The sequence below is a fragment of the Aotus nancymaae genome, unplaced genomic scaffold (assembly GCF_030222135.1).
Source record: "Aotus nancymaae isolate 86718 unplaced genomic scaffold, 86718_ANA_hifiasm-v0.15.2.pri h1tg000003l, whole genome shotgun sequence".
In the NCBI taxonomy this organism is placed as follows: Eukaryota; Metazoa; Chordata; class Mammalia; order Primates; family Aotidae; genus Aotus; species Aotus nancymaae.
This window is the reverse complement of record NW_026988414.1, coordinates 67,072,614-67,089,916: the sequence shown is the minus strand read 5'-3', so window position 1 is coordinate 67,089,916 and position 17,303 is coordinate 67,072,614. Positions and strand designations below refer to the sequence as shown.

The following is a 17,303-nucleotide window of genomic DNA, read 5'->3' as shown; positions in this document are numbered from 1 at the left end:
CTTGTGATTCAAACTCCATTTTTGATTTGCACAAATTTCATTTGTACCATAAATTGCTATAGTGGGCCCTTCCAATATCAGGCTTTGGGCATATGGGAGGATTATAAGAGGAAATAGAAGGCAGTGTAAAGCCTTAGAAGGCTGCAGTGCATTGGAAATGACAAGCCACAGACACACGAGAAGAGACTAAAATGGCCCTCGTAAACAAGGGCAGATGAATATAAAGCATGAACGTGAGCTTTGACACCCACTCCAGAACTTAAATATCCAAATCTGTGTATTTCTCCTCAAAATGGTCGCCTCGGGTGATGAGAACATTCGTTCCAACGATGTGTTCCGGGAGCCCCCTCTGTCGGGAGAGGCTTTCAGCACTCATGCGATTTCTTACGCAAATCTGCAGTGGTGACACACCTCCCTCTGAGGGTCCATTTGATGTTTGAGATCCATCCAAAGGCATCTGGAACCAAAGCTGGTGAAGAAAAGGAATGAACAAAGTGGGAAATTCCATTTCTCGCCACAAACGTACACCATTTCCGTGCACCTTTGCTTGCTTCCTCCCCAGTTTTAGCAGCCTTATGGTATGCAGGTCCTGTAATAGAGCTTGTCCTGAGCCCTTTTCAGAAGTGGGTTCTACCAGTAACAACCCACATGGGCACCTGGAAGGGGTGTGGTGCCCCCCACTGCCCAGGGTGCTGGGGAGGGCTGAGGAGGCTGGCACACTACTGGCCTCAGCCTCACAGCCCCCCTCGAAAGAGAGCCCCACTTCCTGATGATGCCCCCAGGAAGCAGGAGCTGTGGGTTGAGGGGCAGCTCTGTCTGTGCTAAGTGATTGGGCATGGAGCTGACATCTCTGTTACTCTGTTGCAGGCACGAATAAGAACGAGACCTCCTTTGGGCTGGAGATGTCACAGACAGGCTTCTCCTCGCACGTGGTGGAGGTACGTGGTGGTGGTATGGGCGCAGAGCCCCCACCTGTCTCTTGAGGCACGCTCTTCCCCTTTCCAGCTCTCTGGATCTGTCATCCACCTTCACAGACGGGCTGACTCTTCTCGCTTTCTCTCTCTCTTGGGGTCTCTCTGCCTCCTGTCTTCTGTGGGCTCGAAGAGGGCAGTGGAGGTCATCCACCTATTGATACTGTCTTAAGCCCTCTTTAGAAGTGAATGGACTACAGATAACAATCCCATATTTCACCTGTGAGGTGCAGGGTACACCTTCCCATTCAGTCCACAGAGCCTTGTGTAAAATCCAGTGCCCTGCATGTGCCAGGGCGCGTCCCCATGTCAGTGTCGGGAGGGTCTCCATATGTTCCAGCTGTGCTCTGGCAGGTGACCAGCAGGGCCCCTCTCTCTGTGTGGGTGCTGCATCAGATTGCAGAGGTCCCAGGGGACCTGGCCCACAGAGAGAGGGGCACGTGATGTCACAAGCAACACGTGACATCTGGGGCTCTGCGTCACTCATCCTCTGTGTGCTTCACCTAATGCTGGTCTGTAAGAAGGGGCTGGAGACTCCCAGGATTGCAAGAGGGACAGGGGAGTCGATGTCTGTGAATATGCTTAACATGCTGCAAAGTCCTGCCCAGGATTGCCACGTGGGGAAACATACCAACTGCACTTGTCAGTATAGATGCGTGCTCCCGTGGGTGTGCTTTGCACGGACAGGTGTCCCAAGTGCGTGTGTGTGTGGAGAGGGGGTGTGTTCTGCCTGGGCTGGCACCATGGGAGTGTACCCATTCCTCCTCATTTGCCAGAAAAGGCCTATTAGTGCATCCTAGTTGTGTCACTTTCATCCTCCCGTTGCCCTCTCCTAACTCCTCTGTGAAGCAGATAGGGCAGGACTCCTGGTTCCTAGTTTACACACAAAGACTTCAAGTCATGAGAAGGTTAAGTGACCTGCTAGAGAAAAATTCATCAGAAAAATATTAGTCTCATGCTCTTTCCTCTATGCTAAGCAGCTGCTCTGTGAGAAGGAATCTCTGGGGATCTGAGTCAGAGCTTCCAAACTGGAGGGGAGGGGGACACGTGCATGACATGCAGCTGGCAGATGGACAGAAACGCCACTCACACTCAGACTTTTCTGAGCTGCATCTGGACAGTCTCATGCCCACTGTCTTGAATAACAGCAAGATGTAAATGTAACTGCCCTACTCTAATAACAGCCCTGTTACATGTGCACAGCGGTTTAAACCTCTCCAGGAAATTCCTGCACCTCATTTCAAGCTCAGAACAGCCCCACGAGGTTGGCAGGTGATGCTAGTTATCCTGTTTTAGGTGGTTTACATCAGCCACTCTTTTCAGTGCCTCCTCTGTGCTGGGTCCTGAGCCTGACACCAGGAGAATCAGAGGTGGGAGCCCTGCCCTCAAGGAGCTCACAGTCCTACAGTAAAGAGCCCAGCACAGAGAGGTGAGGGCATCTATTCACAGTCATGTGCTCTGGCAGAACCAGCCCTGGTCTCCAGTCTCCGAGGTCAGAGCTGGTTAGGAAATGCAATTTAAGTAAATCTAATAAGCATTTGTCATATGCCACTCAAGTGCCAAAAGGACCCAGAAATGATTCTTGCCACCAGGAGTCAACTTGCAAACAATCCTGAATGGTGGTTCTCAGCTTTGAGAGTAGGATGAAAGAAACTAGAGATGCCTCCTAGGTAAAAGTGTACAACACCTGGAGGCCTCCCCGGTCTGAAGATCCCCTGTGAAGACCCGTTGCTCAATCCGGGGTTTGGGGGAGACATGTAAACGTCTAGTGCTTACCAAAGCAGCATGATCAGGGTGGTACAGAAGGAAGGGCCTCTGCTAAAAGAAGGGGTGATCTGGCCAGGCACAGTGGCTCATGCCTGTAATCCCGGCACTTTGGGAGGCCAAGGCAGGCAGATCACGAGGTCAGGAGTTTGAGACAGCCTGACCAACATGGTGAAACCCCATCTCTACTAAAAATACAAAAAAAAAAAAAAAATTGCCAGGCATGGTGGCAGACGCCTGTAATCCTAGCTACTCAGGAGGCTAAGGCAAGAGAATCACTTGAACCCAGGAGGAGGAGGTTGCAGTGAGCCCATATCATGCTATTGCACTCAAGTCTGGATGACACAGTGAGACTCCATCTCAGAAAAAAAAAAAATTGCTGGGCCCGGTGGCTCACACCTGTAATCCCAGCACTTTGGGAGGCCAAGGCAGGCAGATCGCCTGAGGTCGGGAGTTTGAGACCAGCCTGACCAACATGGATAAACCCTGTCTCTACTAAAAATACAAAACATTAGCTAGGTGTGGTAGCACATGCCTGTAATCCCAGCTACTCCGGAGACTGAGGCAGGAGAACCGCTTGAACCTGGGAGGTGGAGGTTGCGGTGAACTGAGATCCTGCCATCACACTCCAGCCTGGGCAACAAGAGCAAAACATCTCAAAAAAAAAAAAAGAAGAAGGAGGAGGAGGAGAAGGGGTGGTCAGAGAAAGATGCAGGGAGGGCTTGGCACTCGAGCATCCCCTAAAGGACCAGGATTTCGGCAGCCCCAGGAGGCAGTAAGCAGGAGAATAGACAGCATTGTGCACACACACTGGGCAACATCCTGGCACAGCTCAGAGGTCAGCCCTGGTGTTGGAGACAGAAGAGAAAATGAATGTCCCAGTGTTTTCTTTGTTCATTCTTTGAGCGTCTTCGTGTGTGTCAGGCTCTGTACCAGGTACATTAAAGAAACATTTCAGCTGACAGCCATTTGTAGCCTACTTGGGAAGAAAGACTCTTAAATAATAAGTTCACTGTCCTGCTTCTAAAATCATGATCTGTGTATGTCTAGGATTCAGAGAATCTAAAAAGAAGGGGACATTAAGATGGGCTTCAGGGACTCAGGGAAGCTTGAGCTGAGCCTTGCAAATGGCCCACGCTGTTCAGTGTTGAGCAAGGTGTGTCCTTGCAGGACCAACAGGTTCCCCAGCTTCCAGAGCGGGGAGACCCAGGAGCTCACAGCCCCAGCTCGTTACTTCAGTCAAGGTCATGACTGCCCTGTCCAGCTCCCTCCACATATGCTCTACAACTTTTCTGTTCACCAGGCAGAGGGACCCCGCTTGCCTCTCCCGTGTACCCTAGTTCTTCCATCCCTCCTGATATTTTCATCTGATCGGACTTTAAAAGACAACAATCGCATTTGAATCTGAGACTCTTTAGTGTTAAAAACAAAAACAAAAAACTTTCAAATGCACAGGAATGGTGCAAGCGTGATAGGCTGGCTGGCGCCGTGACCAGCCACTGGGTGGCTATTTTAGAGCACAGAGGTCTTTCAGTGCCCACCTGCTGATGTCATCATGATTGGCCACAGCCATCCTGTCCCCAGGAGTCCAGCACCTCAGTTCTCAGGGTCAGTCAGACCTCTCTGGGGATCAGAGCTAATGGGTCCAGCTTTCTGTTTTGCCCTGAGCACGTCTGTCTCTCAGGAAAGCCCCCAGGCTCCCTCCCTGCCAGAAGCGCCACAGATGGTCTCAAACAGCTGCTGCCAGAAAAGATGCTGAAGGATCCTGAAGCTTCCCCAGGCCTGTTTAGTTCTGGTAGAGGCAGAGGTCCCTGGTAGAATGCTCTCAGATGCAGAAGAAAGGCCCTACTACGCCTCGCTTGGTTTGTTACTGCCTTAATGAGCAAGGGAACCGGTCTTTGAATTAGCAGGGTAAAAACAATAGGAGAGGGAAGGGACCAGAGCCCAGGGTAGAGAGGAGACCCCAAGACATCACCTGGACGCCCACAGAGTCCAAGTCCCCAGGCCACCAAACATTACATTCCAGGCTGATGGCAAAAGGTCCCAGCCATTGGGAAAACCCAGGGAGCTAGAAACGCTAGTCTTGATTTGCAGAAAGGGGAAAGAAAATATTCCAAAAATTACCGTCAGGAAGGCTAGCTGTGGTTCCCTGGTCAAACTTTAGAATAGATTTTTAAGCTAATGCTTCCATTAGCATTTGGAAATGAATGCAAAGGTCACTAAGAGCCGGAGTGACCTCTGTTAGTGCCGGCTGTCTGCTGAGGTAGTGAACTACCTGCCAAGCTGGGTAAGCAAGCAGGAGCTGCATGAATCTGCCAGAGAAGGGATTCATACCTCCAGAGGGGGACCAGACTCTAAGACTCCATGATCCCATGGGCCTTGAGGGGAAGATGCAGAGGGAGAAAGAGGACTGCAAATAATTGATGCGCATTGCTGACGGTGGGGCAGAGGAGCTCTCCCACACGGGGCTCAGCTGCAGGGATTTCACATCCACCTTCCTATGCTAAAATCCTAAATCTGCCCCAACTCCAAACGTTTACAGAAGGAAGCAGTTTTATTAGAGTAGATCTTGCCTACACGAAATCCTTGATGAGAAGAGATCCTTTTTCTCATGTACCTAAAGGTGCGGTCTCTTACCCCGCACGTGATGACCTGATGGAACCAGTGCTCAGTCCTGTTTTGAAACAGGCCAAGTTCAGGGAGCCTCCAGCATCCCAGATGAGTCCTCCTGGGACTGAGGACTGGACAAGGAAGGGTGTTGGCTGTTCTCTAAGGTTCTTAGTGGCTGAAGCTCTAGAGGCGTACTTTTCCCCTAAGGCTTTACCATTTGAACTGGTGTCGCGTATCTGATTCAACAAAAAACGAGAGAAGCTGATTGATGATGGCGAATTGAGAGGTTGACCTGGGGAGGCTGTAGACCCCTCCTGCGCCCCCCTAGACCTAAACAGTGGACTCCTCCGCCTGCCAGCTTGCACAGCCAGTCAAGACCCCTGGCCTCTCCCCAGGAGTCTAGGACACAGCGGCTGAGGTCCTCTGGCAGTGCTGGTCCCGCTGGTTTGTAAGTTGACTCCAGTGGTGGGAATCATTTCTGGTTTATTCGGGTCCTCTTAAGTCTGACCCCATGTCCTCAGGCTGTGCCCTAGTGCCCACTCCTGGGCCTCCAACTCTCTAATGGGGCATGAGCAGTCAGCGTAGCGCGCCCCCATCCCTGCCGCCCCTTCTGCTCACCCCAGTTGCCAGATTCCAGCGCCACACTTGGCAAGGACCTCTCCTCCACAGAAAGGCTGAGGGCCTGTGTCTGGGCCTTTCCTGCCCACACCACATTTAAGCCTCCTGGCCATTCATCCCTTCCTCAGGTCCACTTCCAGCCTGTTGAAACAAGGCGTCTAAGAATCCAAGCAATGAGTGAAAACATAATTCACCCTCTAAATGGTGTATGTGCCTTAGAAGGGGCTCTTAGGAGCCTCACCCCCCTACAGCCGCTCTGACGTGGACTCTCAGGACTCTGGGGAGGAAGACAGCCTTGTGTCCTCTCGGGGGTCTCCCGTCACACCAGCCACAGCACCGCCAGCAACTGCCTCTACCTGGCTCCACAGTCATGCCTCGCAAAAGCCAAAAAGAGCCAGAAGGAAGAACCGCTGGCAGCTGGTATCCTGATTCCATTACTGCTGGGCAGGAGGGAAGTACCGCCTGGCAGTGTGGGCTCAGAAAACTCATCTGACCTCTCTGGACTTGTCTCAGTAGATGTCTGAAAAATATTTGTGAAATGGAATCAAGGCTTGGAACTGGAAGTGTTCATTTTGAGACTTACTAATAAATCAAGTAAGGTTTTCCTACAAGCCTTTCCTAACCCCACTGCGCGCTCACCCCTCTCTCTGTTGTTCCCCTGCCCCTGGGACTCCCAAAACAGCCGGTCCCTGACTCCCTCGAGCACTTCTCACACTACCACAATGACGGGCGTGACTGTGACACCTGGCGCTTCTTGGACTCCCAACCACCCGGGAGATGCTTACCGATGGATTCGCGAACGAGAAAACTACCGTGCACCAAGTACTCACTGACTGCCAAGCACCCTGCTAAGAACTTTAAATGCCGATTCTCACAGCAGAACTATTTTACAGCTGAGGAACTCAAGGCTCAGAGGAGAGAGAAGAACTTGCCCGGGATCACACGGCTAGAAGCTCTGAGCTAGAAATGGAACTCGGAAGCCTCCGACTCCAGAGCTCCTTCCTGCTGTCACCACTGGGCCAGGGATCTTCCATCTCTGCCCTGGTGCCATCTTGGGCTGGATACCTCTGCCATAAGGGACCATCCTCGTGCATGGGAGGATAGTTAGCAGCTTCCCTCGCCTTGTGGCATCTAGCATCCACCAGATGCCAAGAGCACCCCCACCACTACCCCCAGCTGTAACAACCATCATCACCTAGGGCATAAAACCACCCCGGCGGGGAACCACTGCCCATAGACCTTGCTGCCTCCACCGCCGGGGCTGTGGTCCAACCCTGGCTTGGGGCAGGACTGGCCGAAACACAGAGCTTTGAGAGTTACAGTCACACACCCTGGGAGCATGCAGCTTAGCTGGGAAGACAAGACTGTCCCAGAGGCCAGGTCAGAAGCCAGCTGAGAGCTGAGCTGGCAGGGTCTGGTGGTGGGAGCTACGCACACTCCAGGTGGTAGAGCTACAGTGTCCTTGGGGACCCTGCCATCTGCAAAGCCAGAAATTCATCTTCAAAGGCCTGTCCACAGGCATGGCCTCAGACCTTCTGACAGCTGTCAAGCCTGCGACCTCACGTCTGCACGGCGCGCCAGGAAAATCAGCCTGTGGGGAAGGTCCACCCATGCAAGGCCACCCACGCACACCCTGATAATATCTGACAGGAGCCCGGGTGGCCCCAGATAGAAAAGGAGGCCATAAAACGGGAAGCCCGTGCCAGGCCTGCGGAGTAGGGGACACGGTTCTTCCCAGGAATGCCCACTGTTTGCCAGCTGGGCCCACATGCCTGGCTTCCTATTAAGGATTTGGTCCCTTCTCTTGTTTTGTCCCACCATTCTAGATTTTTCTAAACTCAAAATGTCTGGGCTTCCCCAGCTGGGAAGATTGTGACATACTGAGGTTTGCTTTGGTGGCATTAACCTGCCCACTCCTCAAGGTGTACCCATCCTCAGAAGACTCTCCCTGCCCGCAACAAATTCGCTCTGAGGAAAGGGCCTCCACTGCAGGCCCCAGACTGCAGCTGCTGCCAGGGTTGAAATGGCATAAGGTGGGAGACTGGAAGTGATCACCTGGCTCCACATTGCCAATCCTAAAAGTCCCGATGGAATTCCCCAAGCCCCCACAAGGAGAGTCAGCGTGAAGGGTTTCCCCAGCTGAATCCCAGGCTCCCGGGCCAAGCCAGCCCTTCTCAGTACATCACAGGGGCTCCCTGCCATCTGCAAAGCCAGAAATCCATCTTCAAAGGCCTGTCCATGGAGCACAGAAGCCTGGTCTGCAGTTACAAACTTGGACTCAGCAGGTAGAGAGAGGGAGGAAAGGAAGGAAGAAAGACAGACCCCAAATAGCATGCTCCTCCCTCAGGAGGGTTCAGGTGGAAATGGAAAGCAGGGGCCGGGTGCGGTGGCTCATGCCTGTAATTCCAGCACTTTGGGAGGCCAAGGCAGACAGATCTCGAGGTCAAGAGATGGAGACCAGCCTGGCCAACATGGTGAAACCCTGTCTCTACTAAAAATACAAAAATTAGCCTTGACATGGTGGCACACGCCTGTAGTCCCAGCTGCTCGGGAGCCTGAGGCAGGAGAATCTCTTGAATCCGGGAGGTGGAGGTTGCAGTGACCTGAGATAGTGCCGCTACACTCCAGCCTGGAGACAGAGCGAGACTCCATCTAAAAAACGAAAGAAAGAAAGCAGGATCCACAGCAGCCTTTGGAGAAACAGATGTTTTCTTCTCTACCCTACTCACCTCTCTGGTCGAAGCCCCAGCCCTGCCTCTGACTTGCTGTGTGACCTTGGGCAAGCCCCCTCCCCTCTCTGAACCTCAACAGCTCATTTGTTAAGTGCAGATAATGAACATCTGTCCTTCTGATTTCACGGGGCCTCTGGGCCCAAATGGACAGATGGATGAGAAAGTACTCCGCAAAGAATAGAGCACTCCCCACGTGCAGGAATGTTGGCAGTGACTTTGTGGACAGTGAATAGTTGAGTTCCTGGCTCCCGTCCTGGCCAAGACAGACTGTCAGAGAGGCTCAAGTACAGAGTAGGAGGAAGAAGGCTAATTGGAAAGTGCAGCATGAAACATAACCAAGCTCATTGGCTCTCCCAAGACCAGCTTATTCATAGTTGTAAAAACCTTCTGTCTGAACAGTCAGTTCTACCTCTCGAGGGTTAGGATTTGTTAACACTTTGGTAAGATCAGTTTGACTCTGTACAGTGGTGGGAACCTCAAGCTCGGCCAGGCAGCCAGGCTCAGGGAGGGCTCCGTGGTGACTTTACCAGCCTGCGTTTTGAAAGCCCAAAGCTGGGGTCCAGACAGTCTGCCTCCACCCCTGTAATGGCTAAGGTCGCCCAGAAGGCAGCCCTTCCCTGCTTCCACCGCCTTCCTTGGGCCCCTCATTGTCCCTGATCATTTTCCTTCCCCTTCCAAGTGCTGGCTCTTTGTCTGCCTGTATCCATTAGTTATGTGGATTGCTGAAGCGGGGGATCGGGGGTGCAAGAGAGAGAGGGTGAGTAGACCCCGTCCTCAAGAAAGGGCCGTGGGGTTAATAACCTAGAAACTTCCCCTCAAGGAGCCACAGTTTCCTGTCTTCCTGCCCAAGCATTGAAGCTTCCCCTTGTCCTGCAACTGGTAGGTAGAACAAGACCCTCAAAGCCCTGAGAAACAAGCACAAGCAATAGTACCCGGGGTGCTGGCTAGCATGGAGGTGGCCCTGGCTTACCCGTCCAGCCTCACCTCAAGGCTCTCTGCACCTCTGACTTGGTGCTCCAGCCCCATCAAACAGCATTCAGTTCCTTATGAGCAAAGGCTCTGCACTCTCTCCAGCCTCAGGGCCTTTGCATGGGCTGTTCCTGGCCCTTTTCTCCAGCTCCTCTTTCTCTCTGGCCCCACCCATCTTTCAGGTGCATGGGTACACGTGATGTCCTGGAAGACTTCATGACCTCCATCTCAATCCAGATTCAGCCTCACTGTGGGGTTTCCCTGATTGCACTGATCACAGTTTGCAACGGCATGTTGTTTGAGTCTTTTTTTTTTTTTGTATCTTCAAGCTCTATGGGGGCAGGGACAATATCCCTGGCACCAAGCAAGTGCCTGGCACAAAGGAGACCTCAGTGAATGTTTACTGAAGAAACCAAGGAGTAGGGTTTACATACACGGAAGCAACTCAGACACTGCAAAGAAATATTGAAGAAGGGCAATTGGAGGGGGGACACGTTCCCTCCCTCAATAAGCGTCAGAAGGAGTGGGACAGTGGCGAGAGGGTCCCTAGAGGGTTTTGAAGCTCAAGGAGGGATGGAGGTTTGGCCCTGGATTTAGAGTTTGTTTCTAGAACATTCCTTTTTTCCTAAATTCCTGTCCTTGGGATCGGCTCGACCCATTTTGTGCTAAGGATGGGATGAGGCAAGAAAGTCTCCTTGGCTCATTCAAAAGCCAAGAGCTCCCACCAGAAGTTAGGTCGCTAAATGATGCACCGGAAGAAGGTGCCCGAGGTGGCTGGTGGAGGCTTCACTGGTCACAGGACCTGATGTGACTCCTGGCGACAGGCCCATGAGGATAGGTGCTGATGTGTGTCCGCTTCCCAATGCCAGGATGGGGTTCTGCTGGGAGCCGTCGGTGCCTATGACTGGAACGGAGCTGTGCTGAAGGAGACCAGTGCCGGGAAGCTCATTCCTCTCCGCGAGTCCTACCTGAAAGAGTTCCCAGACGAGCTCAAGAACCATGCTGCCTACCTGGGTAAGAGCCCAGAGTGAGGGGAGGCGGTGGGTGGCGGGCAGGGAGGGCACCCAGGGGCTGCAGAACCCCCAGCCCACACACGGGTGAGGGGCCTGCTGTGTATATTCTGGGCTGATTCAAGCATTCAACCCCAAAGATCATCCCTGGGCCATTTCCTCTCCACCCTGGTATCCACGGCGCCCAGCACCATGCCCAGCGTGTAGCAGGCTCTCCATAAATAGGTAGAATGAAGGACAAGCAGCTCCCCGCCCCCTTCAATGTGTTTCATTTGGTGCTTATAGACTCTGGGTCAGCTGTTGTTATGCCTTTAAAGTTGTTAAGGCTGACTAGGGTTCCAGTGCACTGAGCCTGCCTCTCTAAGGCAAAACACAAGTTGAGTGGTACCTGCATTCATTTTTGTTTTTTAATGTTCTCAATCAAGGCAGAAGTCACTGCCCAAGAAGCACTTTGGAAGTGAGTATCTAGAGAGAAGCACAGATCATTGATGGCGAAGGTCCCAGCCGTGAGGCCTTAGCCTGCTGGCCTAAGTCACTTTCCAGCTCTGCAGAAGCAGTCACCTGGCCATCCCCAGCCATGTCCCATTCACCATGGCTTGTTCCTTTCTTTATATATATATATATATATATATATATATATATATATAAAATTGCGTTTTAGGTTTTGGGGTACATGTGAAGAACATGCAGGATTGTTGCATAGGTACATACATGACAATGTGGTTTGCTGCCTTCCTCTCCATCACATATATCTGGCATTTCTCCCTGTGTTATCCCTCCCCAACTCCCCACCCCCTGCTGTCCCTCCCCTAGTTCCCCCTGACAGACCTCAGTATGTGATGCTCCCCTCCCTGTGTCCATGTGTTCTCATTGTTCAACACCCGCCTATGAGTGAGAACATGCGGTGTTTGATTTTCTGTTCTTGTGTCAGTTGGCTGAGAATGATGGTTTCCAGGTTCATCCATGTCCCTACAAAGGACACGAACTCATCGTTTTTTATGGCTGCATAGTATTCCATGGTGTATAGGTGCCACATTTTCTCTGTCCAGTCTATCATTGATGGCATTTGGGTTGGTTCCAGGTCTTTGTTATGGTAAACAGTGCTGCAGTGAACATTCATGTGCATGTATCCTTTTAATAGAACGATTTATAATCCTTTGGATATATACAAGTAATGGGATTGCTAGGTCAAACGGAATTTCTATTTCTAGGTCCTTAAGGAATTGCCACACTGTCTTCCACAACGTTTGAACTAATTTACATTCCCACCAACAGTGTAAAAGTGTTCCTATTTCTCCACATCCTCTCCAGCATCTGTTGTCTCCATCTGTTGTCTCCAGATTTTTTAATGATCACCATTCTAACTGGCGTGAGATGGTATCTCAATGTAGTTTTGATTTGCATTTCTCTAATGACCAGTGAAGATGAGCATTTTTTCATATGTTTGTTGGCCTCATATATGTCTTCTTTTGAAATGTGTCTGTTCATATCTTTTGCCCACTTTTGGATGGGTTTCTTTGTTTTTTTCTTGTAAATCTGTTTTAGTTCTTTGTAGATTCTGGATATTAGCCCTTTGTCAGATGGGTAGATTGCAAAAATTTTTTCCCATTCTGTTGGTTGCCATTTCACTCTAATGACTGTTTCTTTGGCTGTACAGAAGCTCTGGAGTTTAATTAGATCCCATTTGTCTATTTTGGCTTTTGTTGTCAATGCTTTTGGTGTTTTAGTCATGAAGTCCTTGCCTATGCCTATGTCCTGAATGGTTTTGCCTAGGTTTTCTTCTAGGGTTTTTATGGAGTTAGATCTTATGTTTAAGTCTTTAATCGATCTGGAGTTAATTTTAGTGTAAGGTGTCAGGAAGGGGTCCAGTTTCTGCTTTCTGCACATGGCTAGCCAGTTTTCCCAACACCATTTATTAAACATGGAATCCTTTCCCCATTGCTTGTTTTTGTCAGGTTTGTCAAAGATCAGATTTGTGGCCTCTGTTCTGTTCCATTGGTCTATATCTCTGTTTTGGTACCAGTACCATGCTGTTTTGATTCCTGTAGCCTTGTAGTATAGTTTGAAGTCAGGTAGTGTGCTGCCTCCAGCTTTATTCTTTTTGCTTAGAATTGACTTGGCTATGTGGGCTCTCTTTTGGTTCCATATGAAGTTTAAAGTGGTTTTTTCCAGATCTGTGAAGAAGGTCATTGGTAGCTCGATGGAGATAGTGTTGAATCTATAAATTACTTTGGACAGTATGGCCATTTTCACGATATTGATTCTTCCTAACCATGAGCATGGAATGTTTCTCCATCTGTTTGTGTCCCCTCTTATTTCCTTGAGCAGTGGTTTGTAGTTCTCCTTGAAGAGGTCCTTTACGTTCTTTGTTAGTTGTATTCCTAGGTTTTTTATTCTCTTTATAGCAATTGTGAATGGCAGTTCATTCTTGATTTGGCGCTCTTTAAGTCTGTTATTGATGTATAGGAATGCTGGTGATTTTTACACATTGATTTTGTATCCTGAGACTTTGCTGAAGTTGCTTATCAGTTTCAGGAGATTTTGGGCTGAGACGATGGGGTCTTCTAAATATACTATCATGTCATCTGCAAATAGAGACAATTTGACTTCCTCCTTTCCTAATTGAATACCCTTTCTTTCTTTTTCTTGCCTGATTGCTCTGGCTAGAACTTCCAGTACTATATTGAATAGGAGTGGTGAGAGAGGGCATCCTTGTCTAGTGCCAGATTTCAAAGGGAATGCTTCCAGTTTTTGCCCATTCAGTATGATACTGGCTGTGGGTTTGTCATAAATAGCTTTTATTATTTTGAGATACGTTCCATCAATACCTAGTTTACTGAGAGTTTTTAGCATAAAGTGCTGTTGAATTTTGTCAAAGGCCTTCTCTGCATCAATTGAGATAATCATGTGGTTTTTGTCTTTGGTTCTGTTTATGTGGTGAATTACGGCTTGTTCCTTTCTAAAGGAAGGGCCAGAGGGGAGGGCAGCAAAGGGGGTGATGTTCAGTGTCCCCATTGCCTCTGGGTCTTTCTGAGTTTCTGAAGCAAGTCCACCGTCTGTGATGTTATTCCTCATTAAAGCCTCCTGGGACCCCAGTCCTCTCCTCCATGCTCTTAGGCTGCCCAGAGTGGACAGCAGATCTGTCCAGGTGCCCATCTTCTCTCTGATGCTCCATCCCATCCTGACCTTTGTTCCTCAGCTCTTTAGCCATCACCCTGCCTATGACTCTGCCCACACTGTGGTTACCCCATTTTCCATCCCCAACCTTAGGACCCTCAGGTGACAAAAGGCCAAAATGCTGGAATCAGGACTGTGCTAGAAAATTCAGAATTGGGCTGGGTGCGGTGGCTCACGCCTGTAATCCCAGCACCTTGGGAGGCTGAGGCGAGCGGATCACGAGGTCGGGAGATTGAGACTATCCTGGCCAACACGGTGAAACCCCGTCTCTACTAAAAAATAGCTGGGTATGGTGGTGGGCACCTGTAGTCCCAGCTACTGTGGAGGCTGAGGCAGGAGAATCACTTGAACCCAGGAGAGGGAGGTTACAGTGAGCTGAAATCGCACCACTGCACTCCAGCCTGGGGGACAGAGCAAGACTCTGTCTCAAAAAATAAAACAAAAAAAAGAAAATTCAGAAGTATAGATCCCTAGAAGTTTCCCAACAGCATCTGGCCCTAGGGCCTGCATTCTGTTTAGTTTGCAAGATGTTAATTTAATTCGCAAGGTGTTAAACCAGAACAGCATAGCACCTGTGGTTGATGCTACGCGAGCTCCATGGTGAGCAGGACACAGCACCTGCCCTCAAGCTGCTTCCCGGCCCGTGGGAGACACAGACACATGCACAGATAATTACAACACAGTTGAGGTAGGAGATCAAATAAAACCACAAATAAAAAGAGAAAAAGATTGGAGTCCTTGCCTTGGCAAATGCTCAAACACTGGGAAAGACGCTGGAAGAACAAAGACTAGCACCCCTTTAACTAGAAACTAGAATCACTCGTGTTTCTTTGAGATTCCCTCCAAGTCCGCAGCACTGCGCTGAAAGTGAGGAAACCAAGGAGGGGGCGCAGGTACGGGCGCCACAGGCATTCAACAGCAAGGCCGATCACAGCAGGATGTCCCAGGGCCATTGAGAGTAATTCCAAGTGAGTCAGAGAAACGGTGTGGTCGGCCATGGCCCAGCGAGCTGGCACGCTTGGGACCCACTGTGTAGGAGCTGGAGCCTACCCCAGGTCTCCACCGCAGGGGACGTTTCAAACAAGCCAAGGAGGGCCAAGTAAAGGAGGGAGGTGTGGGAAGGTTATTTCAGGACCCAAGAAGTAGAAGAGTGTGGCTGGCGCAGGGGGAGAAGTGGGAACATGGAGGAGATGGCAGGTTAGGATAGGCTGTAGCAGGAGGCCTCGAATGCCAGGTTAAGCGGTTTGAGATTTTTCATGCTGACAATAGGGAGCTATTGAATGTATCTGAGTGAGAGCACAGCAGGATGACTATCCCCCTGGCCCAGCAGAGCCACCCTGCTTTGCTTCCCAGAAGACCCTGGAGGGCTGGAGCTTGGCTGAAGGACATTCATGAGGCCCACTGTCCTGCCTTAGCCAGTCACCGCCTTGGGTGGGGGTCTTGAGGAAGTGACTTTTCTCTTCCTCCTCCTCCCTCTTGGAGTCATCCAGTGAGAGCAATTTCTGGGTTCTCTGCTGGGGCCGAGATGCCTGCTGGAAGATTCCTCCCATGTCCCAAGGGAGAGGAGCACTACAGGGGAAGGAGACCGGGGGGCCAGCTCCCAGCCTCCACAGAGGTGCAATACAGATTTCAGGCCACACCCCTTCCCTTTCATCAGGCCTTCGAGGAGGCTGGCCTAGCCTCAGATTGGCCCTTCCTGCTGTCCAGAGAGTTGCCTGAGAACCAAAGATACCACCCACAGACAGCTGGAAGGCAGGAAGCCCTGTGAACTTTGAGAGCTGGCCCACGCCTGCCCCTAGGATACTTGGCCCCCAGCTTCATGTCAGTGCCCCCCTTCCAAAGCCCAAAAGCCCAAGGCTGGCTGAGAACATTGTTGGTAGTGCCACGGAGGGCTTAGCTCAGAAGAAACCTTTGCTCCACACCACAGGCTAAGCCCACCCACCTGTATATTTATGGTTGCTCTAAATACATGGCCATGTTAGCCACCCCCATGTGAGGTCTTGGTCTTATGAACCTGTCAAGCCTCATTCCCCAAAGTACACCCTCAAGAGTAAAAACTGTTGTGTCTGGAGCCAGAGAGGCTCAGCCCCAGGCACTGAGTCAGCTCACCTGTACACCCTGTAGCCCTTCTGGAAGCAGCCAGTGGGACCCAAGTGACAGTGTTACACACACATGCATACACACACACACACACACGTGCACTGCAGGAGACATCTGTTCCCCAGAAACAGCCCAGGAACTGTCGCCAAGGCCCAACACCCATCTCAAATCTGGAATCCAAAGTTGTCTGGCAGAAAGCGGGATTCTGGGATGCCACAGGCTCTGCGCACCTGCTGGAGCCCACTTTCAGGAGAGTTGCCTGAAGAGCTGCACATTTGCTTCCTGGGTACTGGGTGGGCGACTTGAGAATCACAGCGATCAGGCACAGCCATGCCAGGAGCAGGGATTGGCAGCCTTTCCAAAACAGCCGCTGGGGTTCCATTTTCTCTTTGGCATGCTGTATGTATGGGACTCACAGGAGCTTCCTCCTTTCAGTCTGCAAAACTTTGGAGCTTCAAGAATCCCTGAGACCCCATGTAAATATCTGAAGCTGATCAATTCCTTCCACTTTCATGGCTAACTCTCTAGTCCTCGGTGAGCCACTTAGCAGGCATTTGTGGTAATAAAGAGGATACTAGTTAGTTCCCAAGGGTGAAGATTGGTGAAGAACAAAAACAAAGTCTGCCCAATATTAAATGAAGTGAGGCTAGAGTCTGCCCTCTGCCGCGCTCATGAGCGGGTGAAGGAGGGATGTATGCATTTCAAGTTAGTGATCTCTTTTAGCAGCCCCACCTGGCTCCCTTTATTTTCTCCAGCAAGGGCTGGGGTGCAGTGAGTCCTCCCCACCCTCCAAACCCACCTCCTGGGCCTTGCCTCTTCCAGGCCTCCCCAGCTTCCCCTGGGAATCACAGCCCTGCACGATTGAATCTGCCTAGCTGGGCCTGAACCTACCCCATCACTGGCACATCCTCTGGCATGGCCAAGTCACACACCGGGCCCAAGCAAGGTCTGCTGAGGACATGGTGCCAAAGATCAGCCTGTTTCCTCCTGTGGCAGGGTACACAGTCACATCGGTCGTGTCCTCCAGGCAGGGGCGGGTGTACGTGGCTGGAGCCCCCCGGTTCAACCATACGGGCAAAGTCATCCTGTTCACCATGCACAGCAACCGGAGCCTCACCATCCACCAGGCTCTGCGGGGCCAGCAGGTAATGAAGGGGGAGCCTGGGGCGGGGACAGACGGAAGAGGAGGTGGGTCAGACAAACGGAGGGCAGTGAATACAGGCATGCCTGGGCCACTGGGTGCCCCAAAGGGCAGTCATGTTCCCCAGCCATCTTCATGCTGTCAGGAGTGGCAGGAGTGTGCGTCCACCCACAGAGGCCCCATGGGTCCTCCAAGATGCCAGCTCCTTCCC

At 51.1% G+C, this 17,303-nt stretch overlaps 1 protein-coding gene across 1 annotated transcript in view; it reads left to right on the top strand.

Annotated features, from left to right (window-relative positions):
- Nucleotides 1-17,303, top strand: part of ITGA11 (integrin subunit alpha 11) — a 153,956-nt gene that overhangs the window by 94,388 nt on the left and 42,265 nt on the right. Inside the window, exons 10-12 of the mRNA XM_064382029.1 lie at nt 868-938; nt 10,534-10,678; nt 16,948-17,096. Of these exons, the coding sequence (XP_064238099.1) occupies nt 868-938; nt 10,534-10,678; nt 16,948-17,096 (365 nt within the window). The remainder of the gene's footprint in view (nt 1-867; nt 939-10,533; nt 10,679-16,947; nt 17,097-17,303) is intronic.